General features: G+C 34.8%; 1 protein-coding gene across 2 annotated transcripts; it reads left to right on the forward strand.

Annotated features, from left to right (window-relative positions):
• Nucleotides 1–2757: 2757 nt before the first annotated feature.
• LOC133308775 (pentatricopeptide repeat-containing protein At5g09450, mitochondrial) lies at nucleotides 2758–5429 on the forward strand. Of its 2 annotated transcripts, none has more exons than XM_061509474.1 (3): nucleotides 2758–2865; nucleotides 3163–3451; nucleotides 4186–5426. In XM_061509474.1, exons 1-3 carry the CDS (start codon nucleotides 2831–2833, stop codon nucleotides 5077–5079), a joined length of 1218 nt encoding a protein of 405 aa, XP_061365458.1. In that variant the 5' UTR covers nucleotides 2758–2830; the 3' UTR covers nucleotides 5080–5426. The 2 variants fall into 2 exon arrangements, with proteins under 2 accessions (XP_061365458.1, XP_061365459.1); XM_061509475.1 differs by having other exon boundaries at nucleotides 2816–2865; nucleotides 3181–3451; nucleotides 4186–5429.
• Nucleotides 5430–12607: the final 7178 nt, after the last annotated feature.

Consider the following 12607-nt stretch of genomic DNA (forward strand, 5'->3'; position numbering starts at 1 on the left):
TTTTCAAACCCTAACCGACTAAATCGCTCCATTCTGTCCCTTCTCTCCAACCAAGTTCGAATCTCTCCATTCCGGTGGAACAATGGCAAACGCAATAGGCAGAATGAATCCATCACCATCCTGTGACGTAGCAATCAAGAGGGTACCTTTGTATTTCCCGTACAGGTGCGTGCCATCAATTTGGATTATGGGTTTACAATATTTGAAAGCCTCAATGCACTGGTGAAAAGTCCAAAATACCCTGCGAAAGACAGCCTTATCGGTGTAGACACGTCGTTCGTCACAACACTGGTCCGTATCAATCTTGAACACAGAACCAGGATTAATCTGTGTCATGTAGGTCAGCCAACCAGGTAAGATGGCATATGATTTTTCCCAGTCGCCAAACAACTTAACAATGGCCTTCATTTTAGCCTTCCAAGCCTTCCTATAAGATATGTTGTATCCATACAAACTTTGTACCCTCTCCTGAATAAGAACTGGTTTCGTGGATGGATCTTCTTTTAACATACCTATACAAAATTCGAAATCAACACAGTCAATAAATATACCGAAAAATTAAACCATAAACAAAAATTCTGTAATACATACTTATAATGACTGCACAAATTACATCAGAATCCAGCTGTCTATGGTCCCGAGTAAGACCTTGGTTTAGGCAGGTGCGTTTTTTACCCCACTTACTAACAACCCAACTATTTCCATTCTTGGGCAACATAGCCCGCACGTACCAGGGACAACCATCATTATGGTGTCGACACTTCATCACAAATCTATGGTCATCACTTTTTGCCACCACAGCAGTACGATGAGACTTCATACAATATAATTTGACTGCATGTTGCATTTCAGATTTAGTTCGAAACTCCTGGTACAAATATAATGGATCCCCTAAATGCCAGCCACCGTGGATGTCATCGTCGCCATACAATATCTCCGTCTCATCATTAGGGTGAGCCCAATTAATGAAGGAATAGTGTGGGATGTCGTTCCAAAATGGCTCAATCTCAGAACCTACGTCCAAATTTAAACTTATCTGTCAGTATGAAAGAAAACACAAATATATATATATGTAAAATTAAAACTTTAATTTACAATCTTACCACTGCTAACAGGGTCAACACGGAGTGGTGGCATAACCTGGGAACTCAAGTTTCCTGAACTAGTATCAGCATCAAAATTCCCCTCTACGTCCGTATCTGAGGTGTCACCCAGCGGAATAACACTCTCGGGTTCACCATCGTCTTCACTGTCCATATCCTCGTCATGCTCATCCTCATCTATTTCCCTCAGTGTTATCTGACTTAAGACAGGTGCAGGTGCAGATAAACCGACCACTCTGTCTTCTTGACTTTGACTTCTTCCATGCACAGGTGCAGATGAAGATTGACCACAGTCTATTTCAACATATATCTCAATAAAGTTTTGAAATTTTCGGTCCACAAATGCATCTATGACACAGTCCACATCTTCATCGTCACATATATCATTACCAATGTAGAATATAGCATCCTTACCAACTGTAGACTCTACCCTGGCGATCATCCGTTGAACGCCATGACTGCCGTGTAGCCCCAATTTTTGGTGAATCCTCCCCTTCAGCTCATTGTACGTAGTGCCCCGTTTGATTTTCAACATTTTCGTTTTTCCTTCAAATTGAACACCGTTGGGGCCTTCATAATGCTTTCCATCATAGTAAATCATGGTAACATACATGTTTGGACTTGAGCTCATCTTTCACACGAATTTTGGGGGTATGAATCAGATTTTAGGGTTTTGGGTTCGGATTTGGGGGAAACAATTGAGGAATAAAGGGAAATGACAATGATTTCACAATTACTATGCCTTAGAGGTGGTGGGATGAAATGGAAGAGTGATTGGAAGGATCACAGCTGACAAACAAGAGAAAGAGGAGTTTTGATTTCGAATATAATGAAAATGAGTCCGAGAGAGGTCTGGATATAGGGTTTTCTGCGACATTTAGTCGACTAAATAATGGACTTAGTCGACTAAATAATGGACTTAGTCGACTAAAAGTGCAACGAATATAGTCGATTAAGGTGAGTATTTAGTCGACTAAATTTCGCGTTTCATGATTTTTGAGTTTTGCTCATTTAGTCGATTAAAATGCAACTTAATCGACTAAATGGGGGCAGGATGATGGATAGTTCTGGGGGAGGGGCAAATTGGTTATTAATTATTTAATGAGGGGCGAAAGGGTCAAAAAGTCAATTTAATGTCCAAAAGATATTAAAGGCTCTAATGTTGAAATCGATTTTTAATATCAAAGGAAGTGAATTTAGAGGACGAATTTAAATATTTAGTTTTTCAAAAAGTAATAAATCTCTATAAATTGGAGATTGTTATAAAATGAACGGAGAAAAAAAAATGTTTGTGTCTTTAAATGACACAACTTATATCATTTCACTCTCACAAAGAGGTGGAATCCATATCTTTATATTTTTTTGTCCATTCTCTCTTCTCCTTCATCTATCTTTTTCTCTCACTTAGAATGACACAACTTTATATCTTTTAAAATAATACATATTTTTTCAAAAAAAAAAAAAAAACATAAGAAGATGAAAGTAAGAACTATTAAAAATTATAAGAATGTCATCAACTTCTGAAGCAACTTATCATTATAATTTTCGTAGAAATTATGTCCATGAATAGGAAATAATTACATTTATTTTTTTTGACCGGTTATAATCATCGAAAATAAATATTTTACAACAGAGATATTGCTATTAAGGTGATAATTATTATGGTAAAGCTGAGTAAAATGAAGCAGCACTTATAAGCGGAAGGGAGCAAGTGACAAACGCCGCCAATGGCGTATCGATCACTGTTCCTCTCTCTCAGACGGTAAGCCAACCTGCTCCCTCTTCCCGTTCTCTCTGTTTTTGGTTACCGAGAAAAATAGAACAGAAAATTTAAGCTTTGAACAAGCATGTGATTCTGCACTTTTTTCTTTTCTTTTCTTTTCTTTTCAATCCATATATGACACAGCCCACTGAATTGAGTTCTCTAATCCCCAGATTCGGAACATAAGCAAGTTCCAAACTTTCTTTTCTCTTCTCGCATTTTCTCAGTAACCAATCAGATTATAATTTTTGGGTATTGGTAGTTGAACTGACCCAATTGCAATTCGTCATCATGCAGAAATAGCGGTTTAATCAGCAACAATTGTCGTTATCAGTCACCTTGTCTTCTGAACAGAGCAAGATTTGTCTCTTCGGGCGCTGTGAGTAGTGATTTTGTTGAAGAGACTCCGAGCTCTGTGGAGAGTGACGACCTAAGGAGCAGAATTTTGAGGCTAAGGCTCCCCAAACGAAGCGCCACCAACATTCTTCAGAAATGGGCCCTCGAAGGGAATCCTATTACGGTGTCTGAGCTTCGAGATATATCCAAAGAGCTTAGAAGATCTCAGCGTTACAAACACGCTCTGGAGGTTTGACCCTTTCCTTTCTCATAGCCTCTTTTCATTGGTTGCTATGAAAACGGATAAATTAGTGTAATATAATATTGAAATTTTATGAGTTCTGCTAAGTTATGGGTATTATAGTTCGGTGATAAGTCTGTGATGGTGAATTAGGGATAATTTTCAGAAACTATGAAGATAGAGTAGTGAAAAAAAAAAAAAAACTTTAGAAGGCTACCTAGCAGATCTTACAAGTTTTTTGGATCTTTATCTTCTTAAAATGGTGTATTTATATTAACAAATCAGGGCATTTTACTGAATTTCCATGAGTGATTATTATTAGTTTTGTAAGGTTCAGAAGAAGAATTCAAGAAAGATCGAAAGGTAGTTTAGTTTACTTATTTCTGTAATGACTATAATTGTTGGAATGAAGGGTCCTCTGATCATCTAGTGTTGTTCATTAATATACTAAGTAAGGTCTTTGGTAAATCGCAGCACATATGATGCCATCAGAACACTATAGAAGTTTCCTGTAGTGAATATATTTGAATTATTATCATTTTAGTTTAGTTTCAAATATTATTTTTGCTCCAACAAACTACAAATTTCAATCAATTTCAAATATTTCTTATGGTTCCTGAGTGATATTTTGAATTTTTCTAGTGATAAGATTGCATCAGACTTGGAAAGCTTTATTATGAATATGGCTCTCTCTTTTTTGTTGGATCTACGGCTTCACAGTTTGTGACTATTGATGATTGTAGATATCAGAATGGATGGTTACCCATGAAGGATACGAGTTATCAGAATCTGATTATGCAGTCCGCATAGATTTGATGACCAAAGTTTTTGGCATTGATGCTGCAGAGCGATATTTTGAGGGTCTACCTCTTGCTGCAAAGACAAGTGAAACTTACACAGCCCTCCTCCATTCTTTTGCAGGAGAAAAATTGACTGAAAAGGCTGAGGAACTTTATCAAAGGATAAAGGATTCAAACCTCTCCTTTGATGCCCTTACTTACAACGAAATGATGACTCTTTACATGTCAATTGGGCAGGTTGAAAAGGTCCCATCAGTTGTTGAGGAACTGAAACAACAAAAGGTTGCCCCAGATATCTTTACTTACAACCTATGGATAAGTTCGTGTGCTGCTACTCTTGATATTGATGAAGTTAGAAGGATTCTCGATGAAATGAGTCATGGTGCTGGTTCTAATGAAAGTTGGATAAGATATCTGAACCTGGCCAATATATATATTACTGTAGGTCATCTTGATAATGCAAGTTCCAACTCACTTGTTGAGGCTGAGAAAAGGATCACCCAAAGGCAATGGATAACATATGATTTCTTAATCATTCTATATGCTGGGCTGGGAAGTAAGGATAAACTTGATCAGATATGGAATTCCTTGAGAATGACTAAACAGAAAATGATTAGCAGGAATTATATCTGCATTATTTCTTCATATCTGATGCTTGGTCATACGAAAGAAGTAGGGGAAGTTATTGATCAATGGAAGCAATCAACTACCACAGATTTTGACATGCTTGTGTGTAAAAAGATTATGGTTGCTTTTACAGACATAGGGTTAGCTGAAATAGCCAGCAACTTGAATACGATTCTCATTGCGAAAAACCTTAATCCAGGACATGATTAACCAGGAGTTCTTTGGGCATGAATTTGATATATAGTATACATATGTGAGATCAACCTCGCAACATGTATGTATATTTCATTTGCAATTTGCTGATACATCCCGAATGAATAACCTACAGTGTGAATGGCAGTTTTGCACTGCTTTTGTGGATGTTTAAGATTCCATTGCTTCTAATTTTTTCATATTTACGTTGCCATTTCCTAGCATCTTTGGTATTGTGACAGCCTTGAATTTCCCCCTTTTTCTGATATTGTAGTCGTAATGCTGCTGTGACTATCGAATTTATTCCTATGAGTTTGGATTAATGTTTAATTTTTCATTCTGTATCGATGACATGCTGTGACAGGAGTTAATATGAGTGACACACATATACATGTACATTGGCTTATAGTTTTGTTTTCACCATTTGATTTCTATACTCTTAAACTCTGATTCCGCTACCTTAGTAGATTTGACTCCTGAATATGAGTACCAACCACTTTCCTTTTTTCCAAACCGAAGTCTCTTCTCTTATGGCCAGAAAATGCAAGTTGCACAACATCCATGAATCACATAACCGCACATCAGCTAAGGTGGTAGAATCAAAATGGAGATACGTAGAAATCATATGGTAAAAACTAAAAGTTGAACGGATGTGAAATGATGTGTATTGTCTCCGAGTAGCATTACGCCATTACCCCTTATGGGGCCTAGTTAATGCTCATAATTATTATTTTTTAAAGAAATGTTTTAAGACTCAAATGATATAAAAATGCATAGTCGTTCACCTTCCCTTGCCAAAGGAACTCGAGGCAAATAGAATATTTTCCAAATTTAGATTAATTCGTAAGATGTATTGTTTTATGGGATTTGCATTCTTCATTTAACATGACTACAAAAAATTTCTTACACACACAACATTTAGTGGGGCCCGCAGCAAAAAAAAATAAAAATTGACACGCAAAACGAATCTCTATAACATAACACAATCACTTTTCCTACAACATAACTCTTATAAAACCCTTGTTTTATTTGGGTTTTTGAGTATTTTGTTTTGAGTTTTATAGTTTAAGGAATTTTTCGAGCAAGCAGAGTTTTCTTATTCTTTCTTTCTCGGGTTTTAATGGAAGAGGAAAATGGTTTGGGATTGCAATGATGAATTTGTCAAAGAAGTTGGGATTTTTTATATTCCCCAAGGCACCATGCATGTATGGTAGTGGCAGCGTCATTTATAGTTGTAACTACTGACTATTGCCCAACAAAATGATTCAACTATTTGCATTGTGCTCCTTGCATAAATAAGGAATAGATAATTTAAACAATTTTGGGTGTCTAAACCAAGCACTCTTTCCATTGCTCTACAAAATACGGGACATTGGCTTAATATGATGTCACGAAATTGGTCAATTTTTCTCATCCTGCAACTTAGCTTCCATTAATTTTTATTTTTCTCAGTTTGTGTCGTTTGCTTCCTTATGATTTGTGCCAGAATAAATTGACGTGTCTTTGTTTTTCATGTTTTTTTTTTTGAACTATTTAGGTTCTCTCATGAATCAATATTCAATAGTTTAAAATAGTTATCATACCGATATCCCACACGTATCACATCGGATACTTTTGAATATTTCCAACTTGAATTTATCAATAATTTTTCTGAACTTTTATACTAATACAGGTGGTATACCATAAGAATTAGATGAATGATAGTATTTTCATTGTATTTATAATGTTTAAAGCTAACTTATGAAACATTGATATGTTTATTCTAATTTAGTATTTCATGCTTCATGCCCACAATATTCATATAATTAGAAGCGGAGATTGAAAAGTATATTTGAAATCACATAATTACATGAATCAATTCCTAAACTCGACAAAACACATACAAGCATTCACCCTTATGTGTGATATAGGAAGTTGATAAGTTTGATAGATATTCTAACATCCTCCACTTGACGCTTAACTAAGCATTTATTTTTCTTATAAAACGAAACAACGATGTCATGTAACTTCTTTCCCTATGTATTACACAGCTTAGTTAAATTGTATTAAGTTGGTTATTGGTTTTAAATAGTTGGAATTCTGATCTATCAGTATTTCATTAATGATCATTCTCTTGCTTCTGCACTTTTTCCTCTTTGATTTTCTTTGCTTTCCTGCATTTTCCCACAATTTCTTGTGCTTCGTTCTTCCTTTCTCCATTTATAGTGAACTTTAGATAATGTATATGATAAACTTCCCATGTTTCAACATCTAGGAATGCTAGAAGTTGCTCGGGTAAACTAAAGAACTTATAGAATGACTTAACCACTATTTTGAGATTACGGAATACAACTTCAAAGTCTACTAAGAAAATTACAAATTATTCTTTCAACACTGAAAAACCTCCAAGGTAAATCTTAAGCGTAGCCTGTGCGTTCCACTACTGCATGGGCCTTGACGCACCCCACAAAACCAAGTTAAATTATTTGCACTTACTAATGGCTAATGAAGTTAGTTGTCTCTTAATTTTATTTTTTTTATAATAACTGGCAAAATGAAATTCCTTAATTTGTACTTATAAAATTTTGTTCTTATTTTCACATTAAAAAATACATAATTGGGTGCTATTATGGGAGGGCTGTAAGAACCATGCTACGTTTAGACTTCTCTTGTTAATATGAGAGGGTCAAGGACTTTCCCTTTGATGCCTAATGAGTTGAGTGCTCTTCTGGAAGAAGACTTGATTGGAGCAACTGATACTCCCCACTGATTTCTGTTTTCGGATTTGTGTAATTTGTGTCTGTTTTTCTGTTTCTGTCTTTGTGTTGTTGGGGCTTTGCCCCTTTCAGTTATACACAGAGACGATTCAAGCAAGGAACTTCTTCAGTTGAGATGCAGACTTGCCACTGCCAATGGTCGTCCTCCTAAGGATCACTAAGATTGCAAATATCTGAGTATTATTTTGCATAGTTCTCACTTGAAATATTTTCATATTGTTTCAGTAATAATAACCTGCAGTGTGGATGGCATTTTTTTTTTGCATTGCTTTGTTTCTTATATTATCATTTACGTTGGACTTGGCTAGCATCTTTGGTGCAGATTCCTATAATTTTAATGTATGTTTTTTTGGTCACTGTAATATAGCCTTAAGTCCAAAACCCAAAGTGTCTTTTCTTACGTCCTGAATCTCTATTCATAATAATAATAATAGGGTTTAGTGTGTGTTATTCAAAAGGACACAAGTGATCTACACAGAGTACGACCGGTCGTACTCTGTGTAATTTTGAAAAGTTACTTTTTTTTTCACTTTATACGTCAGCGACATGACTGAGGAGAAAAAAAAAGAAGTAATTTTTCAGTTTTACACAAATTACGGCCGGTCGTACTTTGTGTAAAACACCTAAAATGACACAAGCTTGTGTCATTCAAAAGGATACTTCTTTTTCCCATAATAATAAGTTAAGACTTAAAAAGTTAAAAGAGAAAAAAGGTTCCGGTCCCCTTAACTCTGAATCAATTGCTAAAGGAATTCGACCTAAGCCATAATATCTTCCAAATTTAGATTAATTATACAATGCTTTGTTTTCTTTGGATGTTTGAGTTTTATATTTAAGGAAATTTATATTCCCCAAGGCAACCTATATATATGTTAGTAGCTGCATCATTTGTAATTGTAACTGCTGATTACTCCGCAGCAAAATGGTTCTACGGCTATCTATTTACGCTCCTTGTAATATTGAGGAATAAATAGTTAATCAAAAAAAATTTATGCTGTCTACATCAGTCACTTTATTTTTTATTCTTCTATAAAAAATAGGATTTGGCTCTTCTTCTAAAGCAACTCCTTATTTTTTTGAAACAAAAAGAAGATATTTTAACTATTAATAAAAAAAATTATATTTCCAAAAAAAAAAAAATTAATTAATATCATATGTACATGCATAATAATCTTCGAATTTATTATAATTCACTCTTTTAATGGAACATTGACTCTAGAGGATGTTGGTCAATTTTTTATCTGACACCATAGCTTCCATTAAATTTATTTTTCTTCTTGTCTTGTTTGCTTCATTAGAAATATTTGATAGAATAAATAGATCCTGGGTCATGACAGTTTCCCTGATTATCTTATTCTTTTAAATTATTTATGCTCCCTCAAAAATTTAGAACAAGGTTTACCATTGCGCATACACACTTTTCACACACCACTAAAATACTAGATAGAGGCAGGAAGATATAGGACAGGAACGACTTAGCCTAGGCCCAAACCAAAGTGTTTTACATGGTAAAATAACTGGACTTTGTTACTAAGAAAAATAGAGTTTGTCAAGCCCAGTAGAGAGCTCACATAGCGTCACATGATCATGAGATCATGAGATGCATAAGTTCTACACTATGATGGATTTGCCAAACCCAAAATTATAAGATAGAGAGAATTGAAACCCCAAGCTACCCTTCAGTATCTTCGTGCCCCGCAACAGAATTCATCTGATTAGGAAATGGAGATTGCGAAGTATCATTTAGAATCTCATAGTTACATTAAGAATATAGTCAATGCCGAATGGGAGTGGATCCTCTCTCTCGTGTGTTAATTAACATGATCATGTTATGTGGGGCAATCATAACCATATATGGATGAGTTAATAGTGATAAGAGATGAGAGAAAAAAAAATATAAGAATAAGAAGTTACACAATCATCACCGTTGATTTAATTATTAATGGTTAAGATCCTCTCACATGACATGATCATGTTAAATTACATATGAGAGAATCCATTTCCATTCCGAACGTAGGCAGAACACGTACAAACATTTGCCATAAGTTTGTATAATGCAAGGGACGTTGATCAGTTTGACAGATAATATGACATTCCCACATGGCACTCAATCAAGCATTTATTCCCCTTGTGAACCGAAACAGCAATTTCATGGAATTTGTTTCCCAATGATTGGCTAAAACTTGCTGGCGTTGGCCAATATATTTTCCATATATTTTTGGTGGGTAAGCAACATAGTTCGTTATTTATACAAACATAATATCTGTCATAGCATTTAACATTTATCTGGAGATTACTCAAGTATGCTACAACAATTTTGCTTCCTTCATTTTCAATTTAATCTTATTACACTTATGCATTACAGTATATTTGTTCTGAATGTTACAAAGCACCCTTTTTGTCAAGATAAAAAGCCAAAAGGTGCTTGGAGAAAGGGTAAGTTTTTTCCGCATATGGCAACCATTGACAAATATTGCAATGCTGCTATCAATGTATTGTAATTTGTAAATAAAATGTAGCGTGAATGTTCAAGAGAAAAAGTAGATCCAAATGAAAGGAAAAAAAAAATAAAACATTAAAATGGGTTGGCTCAAAAAACAAGATAATGGATAAACCCAAATGATACAAGGATTGAGGATTGAATTATTGCTGCTGCAATTACAAATCTCACAGCCAATTCATAGTACCCAGAGTAGAGAATATGCATCAAATGGGAAATGCATTATTGGAATGAATCATGCACTAAGAAATGGAGGGGCACATCCAATTTGCAGCACCCAGTCAAGGGTTCATTTCAGCATGCTTGGTCAAAACCCAACACCCAATGGCAAAGCCATGTGGCGGAAAGAGTTGTAGCCAACGCGGCACAACTCCCACCATGCACTTGGGAAACACTTTCTCTTTCACGTATTTTCACAAACATTATAAATCATGATCCCCAATCTATACCATCCAAAATGAATTTATCACATACAACATTCACTACCAACTGGCCAAAACTTTGACGTTTATATATTTTTTTTCATTCAATTTTCTCGGTCAATAAGTAATAAATTTACGGTAAAGATATGATCTTTATTTTTCTTATCAAGAATTGTATAAACGTTTTTTTTATATGTAATTCTATATTTTGAATAACAAATTAAAGTGTGATTATATAAATTGTAATTGGTAATCATAATTCATAACTATCATCTTTGACAGTTTTAAAGGCGAAGCATGAGTAATAAATTAAGTAGCTAAATCTTTAATATGGTTGGACCTACAAAATCAGATGTGACTTGATGAATGACATTTATATCTGGATTGATCGCATTTTCTTCCTCGTTTATTTTGAAATATTATACAGTTTTGTGAACCAAAATAAAAAAACAGAATTGAGAAAAGGAACTATTAAATATTTTTCCCATAAATGATAATTGTATAAGTATAAAAGACATAATTATGTATATTGTTTTAAAATCCCGCCCTGCCTCGTGGTCGATCCCACTGGGTCACTAACCTCATCTTTTCGAGAGTTGGGGTCAGCAGTTAGACCCTACATATATGTTGATCCCTCTGACTCTCGAAATCCGGCTAGGTCTCGGTGACTCCCGGATTAGAGGCGGTCACTGCATTTTTTTTAAATTACACATGAAACAACACCGTTTGATATATAAAAAAGAAAAACCTGTTGATGCCTAGATCTAGAACAAGATTTGAAATCTGAATCGTTCTTCTTCTTATCTTTCGATCTTCTCTCCAGACCCAGACTGAATCTCCCTAATCCAGTGTTCTCCTCTGCCGTGGTGGTGATTCCTCTTATCTTCTTCAGTCTTTTTCTCTCTCTCTCTCTCCCTTCCACCGTGCTAGTTCTTCTCTTCCTATCGTTGATTCGTCGCGCAGCCATCTCTCCTCCGTCGTTCTCTCTTGGGTAAGAGATCTTCTTTCACATGTTCTTGTATAATTTTTATGCGTGACTTCAATTTTCAGTTGTTGCTATTTGTGACTTCAAATGATACAGAGAAGTTCCTTTCAGTATTTCAAGAAGCTGTAAAAAATTTTAAGGGAAAGATATATTTCTTCAGAGGCTATTAATTTATTATTTACTAACTTATACATATTGTGTTATTGTAGATGAATTGAATTTAGATGAAGATGATGTAGATGATGAACCTTATATGGCCATTCTACTATTGGGTATGGCTCATACTTCACATTCAGATGAGGACTCTTGTTGGCCCATGGAGGCTTGATACTATTGTGGGCCTCTGACTATTGCTGAGTCATTGCATTTATCTTTTTCTTAATAGTTTGGGCTTGGGCCCATGAATAGCTATTGTTAGGATTTTCTAAATTCTATTTATATTTTCTTGTAAATCGAATGACTTCTAACGAGTGGTGGTGAGATGAATATAGTACAAACGAGCTGGATGTAGCTTAAATTGGGTGAACCCTGGTAAATCACTATGTCAATTTTCTCTTCCCTTTCTCTTTTCTGTATTTCAGTTTGTGTGTGTCGATTTCCAACATATACCCGAAAATGAAAGCAATGTTCCTCAAGGTTTGGACGACAATAATGGAGAAGGACAAGGAGGATCTGAGTTTGATGATATAACTTTTCATTAACTCTATTGAAATATGTGTTTTATACTTTGATAGTTTGATTAGCTTGTGTAAAATTGACTTGTGGATGTAATTGGTTGAATTATGTTAAGTATATTTTAACTTTTTGATGTTTGGTGGTTTGATTTTTTTGAATTTTTCATATAGGATATATATTTATATTTTTTAATATATAAAATTTTTTC

This window comes from Gastrolobium bilobum, unplaced genomic scaffold (assembly GCF_033153095.1).
Source record: "Gastrolobium bilobum isolate Gb01-03AN ecotype WA unplaced genomic scaffold, APGP_CSIRO_Gbil_v1 utg5107, whole genome shotgun sequence".
NCBI classification, from domain to species: Eukaryota; Viridiplantae; Streptophyta; class Magnoliopsida; order Fabales; family Fabaceae; genus Gastrolobium; species Gastrolobium bilobum.